The sequence below is a fragment of the Lynx rufus genome, unplaced genomic scaffold (assembly GCF_022079265.1).
Source record: "Lynx rufus isolate CCGP_SWC_20201006 ecotype Redwood Valley unplaced genomic scaffold, mLynRuf1.p SCAF_7, whole genome shotgun sequence".
Classification (NCBI taxonomy): Eukaryota; Metazoa; Chordata; class Mammalia; order Carnivora; family Felidae; genus Lynx; species Lynx rufus.
This window is the reverse complement of record NW_025814889.1, coordinates 29450607-29472766: the sequence shown is the minus strand read 5'-3', so window position 1 is coordinate 29472766 and position 22160 is coordinate 29450607. Positions and strand designations below refer to the sequence as shown.

Genomic DNA, 22160 nt, shown 5'->3' with positions numbered 1-22160 from the left:
AAAAAGCTAATTTGAAGATCCTGATTGCCTGGACCTGAAACCTGATAGATACTGTCTGCTATAGGCTGTTCCAGCCTCAGCATGGGTTGTTCTAAAGAATGAAAAGCAGACATGGGCTTAATCAGACTCTGGGAAACTTACAGATTTAGGACACCTGTCTTTTGAGTTCCTAAACTCTCAAAACATCATGTATGTAGACTGGACCGTCTGGATCACATACAAATATCCACAGAAAAGAGCTTGTTCTCTGATGAAACCATCTTAAATTCAGCTGCTTATCTACTCTGTGTACAGAGACTAACTGCCTCCCTCACTTTCCCTGCTGAAAGTTGCAAGTTGGGAGAGGTACATCTCAAAGGACTGTGGCCACTGCATGCTCTTAATAGATCAAACTGTCACCTCCCTCTATCAATGTTGATTATTGTGTTTGACTTGCTAGATTAGTTGCAGTTTGCAACAATGGACTGATACTCTGACTCCACTTCTCTCACCTGTCTCCTCACCTGTGGTATACACACCTTAGTAAGTTGGTTTGACTTTATTAAAACAGTTGTTAACACCGAGGGATTGATTGTTTTTTCTAGGCTGCTCACTGGATAAGTGATCAGAACATCAGAGATGGGAGGTTATGGCAAATCCATTTTGAAATTTTTGAAAATTCAGAATTTGCCCTAATTTCCAAACATGTTGTATCTTTCTGGTTAGCACACATAAAAATGCTTTTCTGAAAAAATGCTTTTGTCCTTCTTGAATACAACTCTCCTTATCAAAAAATATGGATGAAAGTAGAACATGATTTGGGAAAAAATGTGAAGTTTTGATTACTAAATGAAAACACTGATTTTTGTAACACCTGACAAAAAACAAAACCCCAGCACCTTAGGAGGCACTAGAGAGGGGGAGGATACTAATAACCTTTGTTTTTCAGAACTATTCCAGAATTTTTCCCCTCTTTCTGAAGGAAAATGCCCTGTGCTACCTTTCCACGGTGCTGAGAGCACTCTGAATTCAAACTGACTGCTGAGACCTAAGATCACACTTGACAGTGCTGATTATGAGATAGCAGGGGGTGGCCCAAATTCTGCACTTCCCATGCAGAACAGCTTCAAGTGTCATCTACACCTTCTAGGTAGATTAACTGGTGTCATTCACAAGAAAGAGTGTTTGGAACTGACTGTTTTTGAGCAGTCCTTTTAAAACAGAAGGACTCAACTAAATCAATCCTAAGGTGGGAGGCCACCTGGGGGCCCTGTTCACCTCTACTGCCTAAACTAATGTAAGTGCATTTGGGGTGCTCTAGCAATTATCAAGCCTTTGTTTCCAGAGGTACCATGTGTCTGGGATTTTATATTTCTTGTATGTGACAAGAATGTATGTATGTGACAAGAATGTATGTGACAGTGCCCTGACTGTCATGATAAAGTCTCAGTCCTAGAAAGCCTTCTTTCTTTCTGTCAGCTTCAACTTACTGGCCAGAGTTGGACAGTTCCTGAATTAGTGCTATAGGTAAGGTGAAGAAAAGATCAATATAGAAAATGCCACTTGGGGGGTGCCTGGGTGGCTCCGTCAGTTGGGCGACCGACTTCGGCTTAGGTCATGATCTCACACTCCGTGAGTTCAAGCCCCGAGTCAGGCTCTGTGCTGACAGCTTAGAGCCTGGAGCCTGTTTCAGATTCTGTGTCTCCCTCTCTCTCTGACCCTCCCCCGTTCATGCTCTCTCTATGTCTCAAAAATAAATAAACGTAAGAAAAAAAGTAAAAAAAAAAAAAAAAAAGAAAATGCCACTTGGCATTCTAAGACGGGATTTGTTTTACTAACAGAGGCCAGGACTCCTAAAGGTTATAACTGAGACTAATAATACAGGTTAGTCTCACCCTAGAGGATGGGAACTCACTGATAACAATTTTACTGTAAAAATGTGTTGGCCACAGGGGTGTACTGCGCAAAAAAAAGAGTGAGCCCAGCAGGATTAAGACTACTTAGAATTACCTGATTTCAAGGTTGAGTCTTGGCCAGCATTTAGGAACTTGGATTTGGTGAGGGTTCCTACAATTCCAAGAACTGATAAGAGTGGCTCACTGTGTCAGACCTGTTTGTACAAATATTGTGATTCATGAGAATACCTGCTTTCCCTCTGATAGCCTGGAATTTTAGTAACTGGCAGGTGGAGGGTGCTACAATAAAAACCCTGGGCACCGAGTCTCTAATGAGCTTGACATTTCATATGTATTGTCATAATTCATTGCTAAAAGAATTAGGAGCATCCTGTGTGACTCTGCTGGAAGAGGCCTCTTGGAAGTTTGCACCTGCTTTATTCCAGATTTTCTCTCATGAAACTTTTTCCTTTACTGATTTTGCTTTGCAACCTTTTGCTATAACAAATTATAGCCATGATAATGACTCTAGATTGAGTCCTATGAGTTCTGCCCCTGATGGGAATGGTCTTAGGAACCCCTGACACACAGGGCTACTATTTTTGTACTGTATATTACAAAAAATTTTGCTGCTTCTCTTAGATTATATAACTGACATGGAAGTTCTGAAATACTAAACACAGAATAGATACACAGCCATGCTGTTTGGATAACTACCCTATTGGTCAAGTACCTGAACTTGGGATGAATTGTGCAAACCTACCATTCAATAATATTCCATATAAAAAAAAGTAAGCATAAATTACTCTCAAAACAAAATTTGATGCATGCAGGGATGCTATGGAATGCGAGTATGTCTGGTTAAAAAAACATTGGGCACCATAGTTGACTACTGAAGCTTCAACAACGAAAAAAACAACTGTACCTCCTACTCAAGTCTTTGTCATTACACCAGCTACTGAATACATTGCCACCACTACAGATACATGTTGTAGCAAAACATGCAACATACCTTTACTATTCCTTTTTGGGAATATTTGAATTCCTGACATACATTTTTAATAGGTGGAATAAAACTAGCACAATGCTAACTGGTAGCAATTTCAAGACATTCTATTACATAGAGGACAGTGGCCCAACACTAAAGAAGTACTGCTTGTTTTCTAGGCATATCTGATTAAAGATAATTTTAAATGAAAACACAATCCAGGTCCTGTCATTCAAATGAATTTTGGGGAGGGGATCAGTATTTGGACAGTACCAAGAAGACAAATTTATTGGCCCTGAAGCCCCCAGCCACAAAGGACTTTCTTCTTTAGGTACTGATTACATCACATTCTACACATAGTAACTCTTCAAAGTATCTGTATCACAGTAACTAATTTTAAATGGAAGCTCCCACATTAAGAAGTTATGGAAGAGTTTCAGGCATCACAAAAACAAGTTTTAACTTTATATCTGCCATATTCTTCAGACTCATGGGATTACAGATACATGACATGTAAGCTAACTTTTACTGACTGGAGCTTTTGGCAACAATACTTCAAATTATTTGCCAGCTCCTGGGTCTCTGAACTCAATTACTTCTTCCCACTGCTAAATATCACATGCCTTTGGCCTATTACTGGGCCTTAATGTGGCACATTTTCTCACTTTTCAACCAAACATTCCTATTCCATGATGGATCTTCTCTAAAATCTCATAAGGTGGTACAAGTCTGGGAAAATTCTATTAAAGAGGCAACTGACTTAGCACATTCAATCAAGGGCCAATCCTAGTCCTTAAGACCTTGGCGAAATTAACAAAATATGTCCACACACTCACTAGACACGGAGATACTCCCCTGCTGTTTTAACCAAATCACTGACTTAGACCTCTGCTTACAAGACTTGCCACCAGACAAGAAAATGATTCACTGATCCAACAGCCTCTCTCAAAGATCCTAAAATCTAATGAAGTGCTGCATTTGTCCACCACAATAATGGTAAGTTGTTAAAATCCCATGGAATTGTACATTCTTCAAAACTAGGTGAATTTCAGGCATCGTTCATAGCCACAGAGTACACTCTTAGATTGAATTATACTTTCATTGCTAATGGCCTAGTTGCATGGGTCAGGTCATTAGGCCACCCAGGACAAAACTATTAAATACACATACTTTCCCTACATTTTCCCTGAGACATTCCCTACACAAGGAAATAGGTAGAACAACTTAAGTAACAAACCCAATCCTTATTTTTTATGTGTACATTGCCCACGAGAAGGAACTAAATCTAAAGGAAAATATCTGAAATGAAAAAGCCAATCGGGGCGCCTGGGTGGCGCAGTCGGTTAAGCGTCCGACTTCAGCCAGGTCACGATCTCGCGCTCCGTGAGTTCGAGCCCCGCGTCGGGCTCTGGGCTGATGGCTCAGAGCCTGGAGCCTGTTTCCGATTCTGTGTCTCCCTCTCTCTCTGTCCCTCCCCCGTTCATGCTCTGTCTCTCTCTGTCCCAAAAATAAATAAACGTTGAAAAAAAAAAATTAAAAAAAAAAAAAAAAGAAAAAGCCAATCAAGAATGTATGACCATCATGTGTACTATGACACTTAGGGCCATCTTCAAATCTATACTGCCATGAAAGAATAAGATGTTTAACAGGGAATTTATCTAGAAGACAGAGAAGCCACTGTTGCCCATCAACCCCATTCTATTTGCCATCTAAGTCACTTTCTTTAAAAACAACCTCTGTAGCACTTGTCAATCCAGCTTCCCCTTGTTGTTTACAAGTTACAGGCTGCTATACCCTGTAAGGGCCTCTCTGCAATGGTTGAACTCCACTGCACTTTGGAAATAAAGAGTGAAAGAAAATATTGTTTCAAGATAAATAATATATTCCCCTTCTTTTTTTCACTCCCTGCTATGATCTCAGTGGAATGGACAAAGCACACTGCTCATTTAAAAGATGGACATTTTGTTTGCATCATATTCTTCTGCAAGCATCCTCTTTTAACCCTGCAGGTGACTTCTGAGGGAAAATAGTAACTTTGGGGTCCCTGCTGAATTTATCATTGCATAACAATGACAACCTCATCTCTAGGAAGGAATAACAGATCTCAGTTTGTCAGGTGTGAACATACCTGACCTTGGGAAATGATTGGAGAGGGGATATCAAGGGAGATAATGAATAAATTTCTCTCTTACTGCAGATATTATATAGATATTCCAAAAGGGCCATTTTTGACCATTCAGGAAGTAAAGCTTATAATGACTCTGTGTGTTTGTGTGTGTGTGTGTGTATGTGTGTACACATGTGTGCATGTATGTGTTTATACATCCATGCTGGTTTTGCACCCAAACCTAACCCACCGTGGACCTTACTGGCATCTTTCTCCCAAGCAATACTGTGGAAATCATGTGTCAGCCAGTAAGAACCCAGTGTCAGCCAGACCTAATGAAAAGACGTATTAGTAAGACCCTAAGACCAAAAAGCGGACAGAGGAAAGACAAATCTTTGTTAGGGGATGGCCCTGGCGGCTCTCTCCATTCTCCTTTTTGGTTGTTTGGCAGAACTGGCTCACCAGGACTGGTGAATGGAAAAACAACTCTCACTGATAGCAGTTATGTTAATATACAAATGCTTACTCCTCCAGGAGTTACCTTTTTCTAACAAGACCATTGCCTTAAGCAGCCCTAAGCACTGTAACATGATTGACTAGATGTTCTCTATCCCCTCCCAAATCCTCTATAGTTTTGTAGTGTTATGTGAGGAGGAAATCCCTCTGAGGAGCACTTCCTATGGAGAATTCAATGTGCTTTTCCACGGAATAATGATAGTTTAGGAGATATTGTATCCCTCACTATTTCTTCATTTGTAAGATTTCCTCTATAAAATCTACCTTACACCTACAATTGGGGCCACTAGTAATATGTTTCTTGCACAACCATTAACTGAGGAAATTATAAAGTCTCCTTTAGAGTTTTTAAAAAGGTAAGTCTCTATTTTTAGTTTATTCTGGTAAAAATTGGAAAGGGGCAAAATATTTATTTCTTAATTAGATAATCTCTTTTCTTGATACATAATACCTTCCTTGATCACCCAATCTAAATTATCCTCCCCTGTGACTCTATCAGAAAGGGAGTTTTATTATCTTCATTTGTTATTCTTTAAAGTTATCTTGTTCATGTATTTCCACTTGTTTATTGCCTCTCTTTCCAACTATAATGTAAACATCACAAGAGAAGAGAGCTTATTTGTGTTATTTATCAGTAAAATCCAATGTTCAAAAGAGTACCTGACATATGAAGGTGACAAAAATATTTGTTGAATGATTAAGTTTAGTGAATAAATAAATGAGTAAATTTAATAGCTACCCATCTAATCTATGAAGGAAAAAATGGACACATATTAATACCCAGCTTCCCCTTGTGTTTTTGTGTTTAATAATAAATTTAATTAGTATTGGGGAAGAAAGTTGTAAAAAAACATTTAGAAAAAAGTTGGATGTGTAACTCTTAAAAATAAAACACCAAGAAATAGTTAACATTTTCATATCCAAAAAGTGTAAATTTCAATGCCATTAAACATTTAAGAAAAGCTAACACCTGGGCGCCTGGGTGGCGCAGTCGGTTAAGCGTCCGACTTCAGCCAGGTCACGATCTCGCGCTCCGTGAGTTCGAGCCCCGCGTCAGGCTCTGGGCTGATGGCTCAGAGCCTGGAGTCTGTTTCCGATTCTGTGTCTCCCTCTCTCTCTGCCCCTCCCCCGTTCATGCTCTGTCTCTCTCTGTCCCAAAAATAAATAAACGTTGAAAAAAAATTAAAAAAAAAAAAGAAAAGCTAACACCACATATGATATGAAACATAATTACTAACATCTATTGTGTTGATTAAATATTTGCCATTAACTCATTCCCTAAACCAAAATAAACACTCAATGCTGTAAAGCACAAAAAAAAAATGTACTTTATTGTAATCAATACCATATGTCTGTTCAGGTGGGATCTCCTTGCTTCGCTCCCATCCACTCTCTGAAGGTTTGGGAGACTTTTCCAAAGAATTTCAGAAATTCTATTAGGATCTAAGAAGTAACCCAAAATGAAGTTTGATGAATAATATTATGTCATGGGCTTAACAGTTTGAATTTTTATTATATTTAGCAATATTCAACCTACAGCTGTTAAGGGAAATACTACAAAACCTATCAAGCTAAAGCAACCTATTTCATGTCCTATCTCCCATTTTCTACTCAGTTTAAACTTAAAAAAAAAATTACTGGTCTTTCCCTGGCACACTGTATAGATTCTAAACACCCTTGTCTTTGCTTCAACTGTTCAGTCCACGCATAACACCTTTTCTTCATATTTCCCTGTTAAAATCTAACCCAGCTAACTTTCTTAAATTAAATGCTGTTACTCTCAATACAGCCAGAAACAACTTTTCCTTCTTTTTGGTGCATCTCTTGGTAACTTTTTATTGAAGGCATCTTCTGCATTATAATGTACTTATTTATGTACATGTCTTGTCTGTCTTACTAGAATATTAATGCATTGAGGGCAAAGATGATACAGTTGTCATCTTTGTATTATATATATACATAATACCTAGCTCAGTGCTTTGCACAGCATGGACACTCAGTCCACATTTTCCTGTTTGAACTAAATTTAATGGAAATAATCTTCCTCCTGAAGTTAGGGAATACTGTATGAATTAACATTAATAGGGGAAAAAGCCATTTAAGAGGAATTTTTTGATATTCATTCTATGACCTTTTTCTGTTCTTAATGTCCTATATTCCCTATCATCCTCAGTCCACTATTCCCCATACAACCCTTCTTTCATTCTTCCACTTCATATTACTCTTAATTGTGACTTATTGGCCAATAAGTCTGCGCTGGCCAGAGTAGTAACTCAAAGTAACACTATCATAACCCTTCTTCAAGATTTTTCCAAAAGCTCATACACAGTATCTGAGACTGCCTTTACTATGCCTTCATAGAAAGTAGAAATTCTATTTAAAATAATTTCATTTAAGCCAATATTTCTACATTCTGAGATTCACCAAATGTATAGTCTATCAAATTCAGCAACAGCAACTAAACATTCAATATTAAAAAAAAACTTATATGAAAAGTTATCACTTCATGTTCTTCAGGGTGACAAATTATTAGCTTTCCAACATTTTCAAATCCTATACTTCACCATGTGTCCACAGAAAAACTACAGTAGTATGCCATACTCTATGATAATCTTAACATGAATATAAGAGTATCATGCTTCATTTGTTTCTATTCCTACAGTTCATAAGCTGGTTAAGTTCCAATTAAAGTTGAAGACAATTATTAATAATTTTTCTTATACCTTATCACATAGTCATAATACTGACCATATATAATCATAATGTGAAGTAATAAATGACAAGAACTCTACCCATAAGTTTATAAAGCAACAAATAAATGTCTAATCTTCTCCTGAGATATCAAAAAAACACTTTTAAAATTTAGTCACTTCAGACATTAAACTGGACCTTTTCAAAACTTCTGGCCATTAATCATTAAATTTATTACCTAATTCTTGCTAATTCATCTGGGTCTGTAATCTAGAAACATTAAAAATAGTAATGAAGCAGAGAAACGCACACTACTAGATAATACTTTCCTCTTTTCTGTATGGCAGCCAAGGTCAAAATTAATAATTCAAGTCAATGACTGAAAAGAAATATTGACATAGTTTATTCTCATTGAATAGCTACCTAACTTAATGACAGAATTTGCTGTTTCACTAATCTATGTGGTTCAGGATTTCTGTTTCTTGACTGGTTTGTGAATAGGTCTGTGAATCATAACATATTAATCAAACAGACTCACTCACTAGTGAAAACTGTAAGATTAATTGGATACATCAACCAACTCAATTATTTATGTGCATGCAAAAATGAATGATTAAGCAAAAATGAAATGCAAAACAAATTTTTAAGTGAGTTGTTTCATGTACAGAGGTCACGATTCTGAATGAGGTAAGTAATCCCACTCATAAGTGTTTTTCCCAAGATAAAAAAAAATGTTTTTACACAAAAAATCATTTTTTTAAAAAGGGTCATGTTCAGTTTCTATATGAAAATTTAATTGTTGTTGGGGTAGGGGGCACGAGGGAAAAAGGCTTTGTACATCAGATCTGGTCCTTAGTGTACATTTTTCACTTAAAAATTTGTATTTTCACAGTATCCAAAATTGTCAATCTTTGACAACATCTAAAGTTTAGACATTAGTTTCAAAGAGTACAATATTGTAAGCAAAGATATAAATCAATGAGTTTTATGATACTGAATTTAGAATGGCTATTTTGTCATTTAGGCACATAAACTGACAAAGATTAAAGAATATTTTTAAATGTTTTACCTTTTGTCAGCTGGGCTTCCATTTGTGAAAATTGAGATCTGTAATAAAGAATACTAAATTTAAATACATTAAATATGCACATCAAATGTTTACATTAAATTATTCAGAAAAATATCAATCAAAGCAGGTTTTAAAATATGACAATTTGTAAGATTAAGGTGTCAAAAAAGATAAGAAATTACCATAGTTGGCATTGGAAGAAATATTTTAGAAGATGAACTACTACCAAAATTACATTTCTAAATGAAAGCAAAGAGGGCTTTATATTTATAGTAAATAAAAACTATTTAAACATATCCATTACATAATTAAATATATCCATCACATAATTGTTCAATCTTTTTAATATTCTTTTGAAATATTTATACTTCAAATGCCAATAGTATACTAACATGGTGATACTAACACATAGTATACTAATATGATAGTGCTTTTTTATAATTTAAAAAATTTGTAGGGGTACCAGGATGGCTCCGTTGGTTAAGCAACCAACTCTTAGTTTTGGCTCAAGTCATGATCTCACAGTTCATTCCTGAGATGGAGCCCTGCACTGGGCTCTGTGATGACAGTACAGAGCCTGCTCTCTCTTCCTCTCTTTCTCTGTCCTACTCCCCACCCCCCACCAAAATAAACGAATAAACTTTCAAAAAGTAAATAACTTGTAAAAGTATATTGAGAATCCATGCTCAAATGTGGATGGAACTGGAGAGTGTTATGCTAAGTGAAATAAGCCACACAGAGAAAGACAGATACCATATGGTTTCACTCTTATGTGGATCCTGAGAAACTTAGCAGAAACCCATGGGGGAGGGGAAGGAGAAAAAAAAAAAAAAAAGAGGTTAGAGTGTGAGAGAGCCAAAGCATAAGAGACTCTTAAAAACTGAGAACAATCTGAGGGTTGATGGGGGGTGGGAGGGAGGGGAGGGTGGGTGATGGGTATTGAGGAGGGCACCTTTTGGGATGAGCACTGGGTGTTGTATGGAAACCAATTTGACAATAAATTTCATATATTGAAAAAAAAAATGAAGTCTAAGACAAAAAAAAAAAAAGAGAATCCATGCTCAAAATATGCTTATCAAGATGTTTGATCAAAAATGTAGGAATCTAGGACCTCAAGAGTGTGATTTTGTTAACAGATTACCTCTTGGGAAGAGAACATGTTTTCCTGGAGCATAATGGGGATACTAGATTTTATCCCAGGCCTGAATTTTACCTAACTCAGTTTCTTTCATACAGAGATTAGCTAGCTTTATCCTTACCCACCTGTGGCAAAGACTTCTGGTGTTCAACAAACTAATTTTCTTTTCTTAAGGCACATTACTAGTCTACATTTCTAAGTCCCTCCTTCAATTAAATGTGGTAAACTAATTATGAGAGAAAATGATGTGTACCCCATTCTGGCCTGGTCGGTGAAAATGACTCATGTCTGGTCTTTCATCTTCTTTTCTAGTAGCTAGATGTCTATGCCCAATATGGCCCAGCAAGCCAATGTAAGATGTCAAAACCTCCATATACCAGGATACCTGAATCAACCTATAGAGCAGGACTCCCTAACACAAACACACCTGAACTTCCCAGAAGTATTTACATGAGGAAATAAGTTTCTATTGTACGTGAGTCATTGCCTATATGTGACAAGAGTTGGCCTATATACTAAGTAATAGACCACCGTGGGTTTTCATATGGCCTATGTAGATAACTAGACAGAAATAAATGATAATAAAGGCTAACATTCACATAGTCCTTCATGATATACAAAAGCATTTCATAAACATTATCCCATTTTTATGCTAACATTCTTATACATTATTATCATCCTCCATTAACTAAGAGTTTTATAGAAAAATATGTTTTGGGGCGCCTGGGTGGCTCAGTCAGTTAAGCATCCGACTTCAGCTCAGGTCACGATCTCGCGGTCCGTGAGTTCGAGCCCCGCATCGGGCTCTGGACTGATGGCTCAGAGCCTGGAGCCTGCTTCGGATTCTGTGTCTCCCTCTCTCTCTGCCCCTCCCCCGTTCATGCTGTCTCTCTCTGTCTCAAAAATAAACAACAAAAAAATTTTTTTAAAAAGAAAAATATGTTTATATCCTGAAACATAGAAATGATAATAGGTCTTACCCTAACCTCTGCTTTAAAAAAGACTACTACTACAATAAGCAGCTTTAAAAATACGTATGAAAACAAAGAGGAACTACTTCTGATGTATGTCATTAAGATGTAAATATGATAGGCCTTTTATGTATGTAATCTAATGTTCAGTAGTAGGAGGTCTAAATATTTTTCTTTCACTCCTTTTAGATTTTAAGTTTCTGTCACTAGTGGCACAGAGTGATAAGCTGGGAGATTCTGGCAAACATACACATAAACTCTCATTTTGAAAACAACAAGGAAGAACACTAAAGAATATGAAATACTATTAAAGAAATGAGAGACCTGACAATAGCTATACTGCCACAACAAAGACAAGCAAAATTGTCTTCTCTACAACTTTGCTTTCTTTTCTTGAACTCTTCCCATTATTTACCAATAAAGTTGCTTCTGTGTAGACTGTTTTACTCTTCTAAGGCATGAATCTATTCTGAATGTATTATATTGATAAATCTATTGATCTACTATGAATCCACTACACAGCAGAAACAAAAATAAATTCTTCAAGAGTTTTTTCTCCATAGATAATAGCTGTACTTGCAGTGAGCAAAGCATAACACATCTACTAAACAAATCATTATGTTGTATACATAAAACTAATACATTGTGTGTCAACTGTACTTCAGTAAAAAGATAAATGTGAAGAGAGCTTTTTCCCCATAGTTTTGCATTTATATTTAGTTTTATTAACTTATAGAAAATTCTCTTTAGTCTATCAACTCCTATTTTTTTCTGGCTCTCAAATCACAGGTGTTTATTAAATGATCATCCAAAACTAATACATATCTAATTTATAAATTTGTATTCGACATAATGAATTGTAATAACCAAATGTAAAAGGCAAAAAGTCCAAGCCAAAACAAACAAACAAAAAAAACAGGGCACAGCTTTTTTAAAAAAAAAAACATATACAAATGGAGTAAACAAAAATATAAAAGACAAACTTCTTACAGCACATATTACCATTTTTCTTTCTTGTACTGTTTCCTCTATTTTGGTAAATTCCTTACCTGTGAATGTTCTTGGATTTTTGCATTTGTCTTTTGTCTACCTGAAGCTGTAACTAATGCTTCCCTTGTCTCTTTTTCCAATGGTATATGTTTTGAATCTTCAACTTTTCTTTTGCTAATACCCATTTCCATTGTTGTCTTGGTCTTCTCTTCACTATTAAGTAATTCTTTCTCTTGATTTAGGAAACAGTCAAGTTGATGCTTAGCGCTTTCAACTTCCTGTTTGTAAAAAAGTAACCATTTATCAAGTATTTGTGACATTTTTCTGACAATATTACAATTTTCAATAATCTCACTATATTCATGTCCACATTATTTTTCAACTTTATTTGTACTAAGTTGGAGGAAGCTAAATTAAACCATGGCTATAATCCACAGTTTAATCCATAATTAAAATTAAAAACTGTGAAAACATCTTCCACTTTGAGGACTATTATTTTTTTAAATACCTATTATTTTTTTAAAACTCTAATTATTATAGAGGCATAATAAAGAATAAAAGGTATATATTATAAAATGTGATAGACTGTAACCAGGATAATTAATATCTATAACATCAAATAAAAGAAAATGTGGAAAATATTTTTTTCTAGAATATAATTTTCTTTAAAAATGCCACTTTTGACCAGGGAAGATGGCAGCGTAGGAGGACGCTGGGCTCACCGTGTGTCCTGCTGATCACTTAGATTCCACCTACACCTGCCTAACTAACCCAGAAAACCACCAGAAGACTAGCAGAACCAGTCTCCGGAGCCAAGCGCAGACGAGAGGCTCACGGAAGAGGATAGGAGGGCAGAGAGGCGGTGCATGCTGCATGGACTGGCGGGCGGGGCCGGGGTGGAGGGGCAGCCTGCCAGCCAAGCAGAGCTCCAGACTGGCTTGCAAAAGCAGAGGGGACTGACGGAGTATGTTCCCACAGCAAGAGCGACTTAGCATCTGGGAGGTCATAAGTTAACAGCTCTGCTCCGAAAGCCGGAAGGCTGGAGGACAAAGGGAGGGAGAGTTGCTGAGTCCCAGGACGAAAAGCTCAGTTTGGAGGGGAACAAAGGCGCTCACCAGCGCCATCTCCCTCGCCCATCCCCCAGCCAAAATCCCAAAGGGAACCAGTTCCCGCCAGGGAACTTGCTTGCTCCCGGCAAATACCCAACACTGTGCTTCTGCGGAGCCACCCCTCCGGCAGGGGGTCTGACTCCCTCTGGCTGCCACAGGACCCCTCCTGAAGTGGATCACCTAAGGAGAAGCGAGCTAAGCCTGCCCCTCCTGCCCCCCTGCACCTTGCCTACCCACCCCAGCTAATACGCCAGATCCCCAGCACCACAAGCCTGGCAGTGTGCAAGTAGCCCAGACGGGCCACACCACCCCACAGTGGATCCCGCCCCTAGGAGAGGGGAAGAGAAGGCACACACCAGTCTGACTGTGGCCCCAGCGGTGAGCTGGGGGCAGACATCAGGTCGGACTGCGGCCCCGCCCAACAACTCCAGTTATACACCACAGCACAGGGGAAGTGCCCTGCAGGTCCTCACCACTCCAGGGACTATCCAAAATGACCAAACGGAAGAATTCCCCTCAGAAGAATCTCCAGGAAATAACAACAGCTAATGAACTGATCAAAAAGGATTTAAATAATATAACAGAAAGTGAATTTAGAATAATAGTCATTAAATTAATCGCTGGGCTTGAAAACCGTATAGAGGACACCAGAGAATCTCTTGCTACAGAGATCAAGGGACTAAGGAACAGTCACGAGGAGCTGAAAATCACTTTAAACGAAATGCAAAACAAAATGGAAATGACGACAGCTCTGATTGGAGAGGCAGAGGAGAGAAGAGGTGAACTAGAAGAAAAAGTTATGGAAAAAGAGGAAGCTGAGAGAAAGAGAGATAAAAAAATCCAGGAGTATGAGGGGAAAATTAGAGAACTAAGTGATACACTAAAAAGAAATAATATACGCATAATTGGTATCCCAGGGGAGGAAGAGAGAGGGAAAGGTGCTGAAGGGGTACTTGAAGAAATAATAGCTGAGAACGTCCCTGAACTGGGGAAGGAAAAAGGCATTGAAATCGAAGAGGCACAGAGAACTCCCTTCAGATGTAACTTGAATCGATCTTCTGCACGACATATCATAGTGAAACCGGCAAAATACAAGGATAAAGAGAAAATTCTGAAAGCAGCAAGGGGTAAACGTGCCCTAACATATAAAGGGAGACCTATAAGACTCGTGACTGATCTCTCTTTTGAAACTTGGCAGGCCAGAAAGGATTGGCACGAGATCTTTAATGTGCTGAACAGAAAAAATACGCAGCCGAGAATCCTTTATCCAGCAAGTCTGTCATTTAGAATAGAAGGAGAGATAAAGGTCTTCCCAAACAAACAAAAGCTGAAGGAATTTGTCACCAGTAAACCAGCCCTACAAGAGATCCTGTGAGACAAAGTACCAGAGACATCACTACAAGCATAAATCATACAGACATCACAATGACTCTAAACCCGTATCTTTTTATAACACTGAATGTAAATGGATTAAATGCACCAACCAAAAGACATAGGGTATCAGAATGGATAAAAAAACAAGACCCATATATTTGCTGTCTACAACAGACTCATTTCAGATCTGAGGACACCTTTAGATTGAGAGTGAGGGGATGGAGAACTATTTATCATGCTACTGGAAGCCAAAAGAAAGCTGGAGTAGCCATACTTATATCAGACAAACTAGACTTTAAATTAAACGCTGTAACAAGAGATGAAGAAGGACATTATATAATAATTACAGGGTCTATCCACCAGGAAGAGCTAACAATTATAAATGTCTATGCGCCGAATACCGGACCTCCCAAATATATAAAACAATTACTCATAAACATACGCAACCTTATTAATAAGAATGTGGTAATTGCAGGGGACTTTAACACTCCACTTACAGAAATGGATAGATCATCTAGACACATGGTCAATAAAGAAACAAGGGCCCTGAATGACACATTGGATCAGATGGACTTGACAGATATATTTAGAATTCTGCATCCCAAAGCAACAGAATATACTTTCTTCTCGAGTGCACATGGAACATTCTCCAAGACATTTCATATACTGGGTCACAAAACAGCCCTTCATAAGTATACAAGAATTGAAATTATACCATGCATACTTTCAGACCACAATGCTATGAAGCTTGAAATCAACCACAGGAAAAAGTCTGGAAAACCTCCAAAAGCATGGAGGTTAAAGAACACCTTACTAAAGAATGAGTGGGTCAACCAGGCAATTAGAGAAGAAATTAAAAAAATATATAGAAACAAACGAAAATGAAAATACAACAATCCAAACACTTTGGGATGCAGCGAAGGCAGTCCTGAGAGGAAAATACATCGTAATCCAGGCCTATCTCAAGAAACAAGAAAAATCCCAAATACAAAATCTAACAGCACACCTAAAGGAAATAGAAGCAGAACAGCAAAGGCAGCCTAAACCCAGCAGAAGAAGAGACATAATAAAGATCAGAGCAGAAATAAACAATATAGAATCTAAAAAAACTGTAGAGCAGATCAAAGAAACCAAGAGTTGGTTTCTTGAAAAAATAAACAAAATTGACAAACCTGTAGCCAGGCTTCTCAAAAAGAAAAGGGAGATGACCCAAATAGATAAAATCATGAATGAAAATGGAATTATTACAACCAATCCCTCAGAGATACAAACAATTATCAGGGAATACTATGAAAAATTATATGCCAACAAATTGGACAACCTGGAAGAAATGGACAAATTCCTAAACACTCACACGCTTCCAAAACTCAATCAGGAGGAAATAGAAAACTTGAACAGACCCATAACCAGTGAAGAAATTGAATCAGTTATCAAAAATCTCCCCACAAATAAGAGTCCAGGACCAGATGGCTTCCCAGGGGAGTTCTACCAGACGTTTAAAGCAGAGATAATACCTATCCTTCTCAAGCTATTCCAAGAAATAGAAAGGGAGGGAAAACTTCCAGACTCATTCTATGAAGCCAGTATTACTTTGATTCCTAAACCAGACAGAGACCCAGTAAACAAAGAGAACTACAGGCCAATATCCCTGATGAATATGGATGCAAAAATTCTCAATAAGATACTAGCAAATCGAATTCAACAGCATATAAAAAGAATTATTCACCATGATCAAGTGGGATTCATTCCTGGGAGGCAGGGCTGGTTCAACATTGGCAAATCAATCAATGTGATACATCACATTAACAAAAAAAAAGAGAAGAACCATATGATCCTGGCAATCGATGCAGAAAAGGCCTTTGACAAAATCCAGCACCCTTTCTTAATAAAAACCCTTGAGAAAGTCGGGATAGAAGGAACATACTTACACAACATGAAAGCCATTTATGAAAAGCCCACAGCTAACATCATCCTCAACGGGGAAAAACTGAGAGCTTTTTCCCTGAGATCAGGAACACGACAGGGATGCCCACTCTCACCGCTGTTGTTTAACATAGTGCTGGAAGTTCTAGCATCAGCAATCAGACAACAAAAGGAAATCAAAGGCATCCAAATTGACAAGGATGAAGTCAAGCTTTCGCTTTTTGCAGATGACATATATTATACATGGAAAATGCGATAGACTCCACCAAAAGTCTGCTAGAACTGATACATGAATTCAGCAAAGTTGCAGTATACAAAATCAATGTACAGAAATCAGTTGCATTCTTATACACTAACAATGAAGCAACAGAAAGACAAATAAAGAAACTGATCCCATTCACAATTGCACCAAGAAGCATAAAATACCTAGGAATAAATCTAACCAAAGATGTAAAAGATCTGTATGCTGAAAACTATAGAAAGCTTATGAAGGTAATTGAAGAAGATTTAAAGAAATGGAAAGACATTCCCTGCTCATGGATTGGAAGAATAAATATTGTCAAAATGTCAATACTACCCAAAGCTATCTACACATTCAGTGCAATCCCAATCAAAATTGCACCATAATTCTTCTCGAAACTAGAACAAGCAATCCTAAAATTCATATGGAACCACAAAAGGCCCCGAATAGCCAAAGGAATTTTGAAGAAGAAGACCAAAGCAGGAGGCATCACAATCCCAGACTTTAGCCTCTACTACAAAGCTATCATCATCAAGACAGCATGGTATTGGCACAAAAACAGACACATAGACCAATGGAATAGAATAGAAACCCCAGAACTAGACCCACAAACGTATGGCCAACTAATCTTTGACAAAGCAGGAAAGAACATCCAATGGAAAAAAGAGTCTCTTTAATAAATGGTGCTGGGAGAACTGGACAGCAACATGCAGAAGGTTGAAACTAGACTACTTTCTCACACCATTCACAGAAATAAACTCAAAATGGATAAAGGACCTGAATGTGAGAGAGGAAACCATCAAAACCCTAGAGGAGAAAGCATGAAAAGACCTCTCTGACCTCAGCCGTAGCAATCTCTTACTCGACACATCCCCAAAAGCAAGGGAATTAAAAGCAAAAGTGAATTACTGGGACCTTATGAAGATAAAAAGCTTCTGCACAGCAAAGGAAATAACCAACAAAACTAAAAGGCAACCAACGGAATGGGAAAAGATATTTGCAAATGACATATCAGACAAAGGGCTAGTATCCAAAATCTATAAAGAGCTCACCAAACTCCACACCCAAAAAACAAATAACCCAGTGAAGAAATGGGCAGAAAACATGAATAGACACTTCTCTAAAGAAGACATCCGGATGGCCAACAGGCACATGAAAAGATGCTCAACGTCGCTCCTTATCAGGGAAATACAAATCAAAACCACACTCAGGTATCACCTCACGCCAGTCAGAGTGGCCAAAATGAACAAATCAGGAGACTATAGATGCTGCCGAGGATGTGGAGAAACGGGAACCCTCTTGCACTGTTGGTGGGAATGCAAATTGGTGCAGCCGCTCTGGAAAGCAGTGTGGAGGTTCCTCAGAAAATTAAAAATAGACCTACCCTATGACCCAGCAATAGCACTGCTAGGAATTTACCCAAGGGATACAGGAGTACTGATGCATAGGGGCACTTGTACCCCAATGTTTATAGCAGCACTCTCAACAATAGCCAAATTATGGAAAGAGCCCAAATGTCCATCAACTGACGAATGGATAAAGAAATTGTGGTTTATATACACAATGGAGTACTATGTGGCAATGAGAAAGAACGAAATATGGCCCTTTGTAGCAATGTGGATGGAACTGGAGAGTGTGATGCTAAGTGAAATAAGCCATACAGAGAAAGACAGATACCATATGGTTTCACTCTTATGTGGATCCTGAGAAACTTAGCAGAAACCCATGGAGGAGGGGAAGGAAAAAAAAAAAGAGGTTAGAGTGGGAGAGAGCCAAAGCATAAGAGACTCTTAAAAACTGAGAACAAACTGAGGGTTGATGGGGGCTGGGAGGGAGGGGAGGGTGGGTGATGGGTATTGAGGAGGGCACCTTTTGGGATGAGCACTGGGTGTTGTATGGAAACCAAATTGACAATAAATTTCATATTTTGAAAAAAAAGCCACTTTTAATAATTTTTTAGTTACTTAGATCAACAAAAATAAAGTTCACAAATAATCTCACCATAAACAGAAAACTCACTGTCAACATTTGATATATCCTTTTTCATTGTTTCTAAATATAACTAATACATATATGTATTTTTAAAATTTTTATCTATACTGGATTCTACTATACATATACAATATGTTTTCTATTAAATAATGTTATAGATATGTTTCAATGACAATAAATAAACATCTAATTTAGAATAGCTAATAAAAGTACATTTAATAGTATATTTTTATTTAGCAATATTTTTTATGAGTGGACACAGTGGTAAATTTTTGCTCTCAAAATTTTTTATATTATACTTACTTAAACAAAATCACTTTACACTCTTTTCTTCTTTATGATCAATTTTTATAAGTGCAATGATTCAATGAAAGGCCTATGTCATCCTCAAACTTTTGCTGTGTATTTTCTTACAGAAAAGTATTAATTTAATAACAGAGTAACATAAAAGATTACTCATTTCAACATACATCCACAAATACTAGACATTTCTGTTCCTAAGATTTTTACCGAAATGGTAGATAAAAAATTCTACCCACTATTATTTTAATTTTCATTTATTTGATAACTAGTGAGGTTGAATATATTCATATGCATTTACTACCCTTCTGTGTTTCTAAATTACCACCTGCCTAATTGTGTCCTTTGTCTATGTAGGGGAAGGGCTACTCATAATTTTCATATATTTGTAAAAGATATTCATATAAAACATTTTCTAAAGAATTGCATTTCTCTTTATATCTCATGATTTTTTACCATATAAAAGTTTTAAATTTATAGTAGCCAAATACACTAACATATTCCTTTGTTAGTAACATAATGCTTAGAAAACCTTGCTCTAGCCAAGACCATATAACTGCTACCCAGTATTTCTTCTAAGATCTTCATACATCATTTATTAATTTTGATTCTTAAATCAATCTACAATTTATTTTGGTGTATCTCATGAATACATGAAAATTATTTTTTCAGAGTGGTTTACTTTTTGTGACTATTTTATCTTTCTATGAAAAATTTTCTTTTTATTTATTTTTTTAATATGAAATTTATTGTCAAATTGGTTTCCATAAACACCCAATGCTCATCCCAACAGGTGCCCTCCTCAATGCCCATCACCGACCCTCCCCCACTTCCACCTCCCATCAACCCTCAGTTTGTTCTCAGTTTTTAAGAGTCTCTTATGCTTTGGCTCTCCCCCTAACATTTTTTTCCTTCCCCTCCCCCATGGTCTTCTGTTAAGTTTCTCAGGATCCACGTAAGAGTGAAAACATATGCTATCTGTCTTTCTCTGTATGACTTATTTCACTTAGCATAACACTCTCCAGTTCCATCCACATTGCTACAAAAGGCCAGATTTCATTCTTTCTTATTGCCACGTAGTACTCCATTGTGTATATAAACCACAATTTCTTTATCCATTCGTCAGTTGATGGACATTTGGGCTCTTTCCATAATTTGGCTATTGTTGAAAGTGCTGCTAAAAACATTGGGGTATATGTGCCCCTATACATCAGCAGTCCTGTATCCCTTGGGTAAATTCCTAGCAGTGCTATTGCTGGGTCATAGGGTAGGTCTATTTTTAATTTTCTGAGGAACCTCCACACTGCTTTCCAGAGCGGCTGCACCAGTTTGCATTCCCACCAACAGTGCAGGAGGGTTCCCGTTTCTCCACATCCTCGGCAGCATCTATAGTCTCCTGATTTGTTCACTTTAGCCACTCTGACTGGTGGGAGGTGGTATCTCAGTGTGGTTTTGATTTGTATTTCCCTGATGAGGAGTGACGTTGAACATCTTTTCATGTGCCTGTTGGCCATCCGGATGTCTCCTTAGAGAAGTGTCTATTCATGTTTTCTGCCCATTTCTTCACTGGATTATTTGTTTTTCAGGTGTGGAGTTTGGTGAGCTCTTTATAGATTTTGGATACTAGCCCTTTGTCTGATATGTCATTTGCAAGTATCTTTTCCCATTCCGTTGGTTGCCTATTAGTTTTGTTTATTGTTTCCTTTGCAGTGCAGAAGCTTTTTATCTTCATGAGGTCCCAATAGTTCATTTTTGCTTTTAATTCCCCTGCCTTTGGGGATGTGTCAAGTAAGGAATTGATGCAGCTGAGGTCAGAGAGGTTTTCTTTCCTGCTTTCTCCTCTAGGGTATTGATGGTTTCCTGTCTCACACTCAGGTCCTTTAACCATTTTGAGTTTGTTTTTGTGAATGGTGTAAGAAAGTGGTCTAATTTCATTCTTCTGCATGTTGTTGTCCAGTTCTCCCAGCAACATTTGTTAAAGACTGTCTTTTTTCCATTGGATATTCTTTCCTGCTTTGTCAAAGATTAATTGGCCATAATTTTGTGGGTCCAATTCTGGAGTCTCTATTCTATTCCATTGGTCTACGTGTCTGTTTTTGTGCCTATACCATGCTGCCTAGATGCTTACAGCTTTGTACTAGAGGCTAAAGTCTGGGATTGTGATGTTTCCCGCTTTGGTCTTCTTCAATATTACGTTGGCTATTCGGGGTCTTTTGTGGTTCCATACAAATTTTAGGATTGCTTGTTCTAGCTTCAAGAAGAATGCTGTTGCAATTTTGATTGGGATTGCATCGAATGTGTAGATTGCTTTGGGTAGTATTGATATTTTAACAATATTTATTCTTCCAATCCCTGAGCATGGAATGTTTTTCCATTTCTTTGTATCTTCTTCAATTTCCTTCATAAGTTTTCTATAGTTTTCAGCATGCAGATCTTTTACATTTGGTTAGATTTATTCCTAGGTATTTTATGCTTCTTGGTGCAATTATGAATGGGATCGGTTTATTTGTCTTTCTGTTGCTTTGTTATTAGTGTATAAGAATGCAACTGATTTCTGTACATTGATTTTGAATCCTGCAACTTTGCTGAATTCATGTATCAGTTCTACCAGACTGTCAGGTTTTCCATGTATAATTTCATGTCATCTGCAAAAAGTGAAAGCTTAACTTCATCTTTGCCAATTTTGATGCCTTTGATTTCCTTTCGTTGTCTGATTGCTGATGCTAGGACTTCCAACACTATATTAAACAACAGTGGTGAGAGTGGATATCCCTGTAGTGTTCCTGATCTCAGGGGGAAAGCTCTCAGTTTTTCCCCATTGAGGATGATATTAGCTGTGGGATTTTCATAAATAGATTTTATGATGTTTAAGTATGT

The 22160-nt window shown here is 37.5% G+C and overlaps 1 protein-coding gene across 1 annotated transcript in view; it reads right to left on the bottom strand.

Moving 5' to 3' along the window:
* Nucleotides 1–6841: 6841 nt before the first annotated feature.
* Nucleotides 6842–22160, bottom strand: part of LOC124501607 (coiled-coil domain-containing protein 7-like) — a 147328-nt gene continuing 132009 nt past the window's right edge. Inside the window, exons 15-17 of the mRNA XM_047065948.1 lie at nt 12404–12622; nt 9246–9283; nt 6842–6928 (exon numbers count right to left, since the gene is read on the bottom strand). Of these exons, the coding sequence (XP_046921904.1) occupies nt 6922–6928; nt 9246–9283; nt 12404–12622 (264 nt within the window). The 3' untranslated portion in view covers nt 6842–6921. The remainder of the gene's footprint in view (nt 6929–9245; nt 9284–12403; nt 12623–22160) is intronic.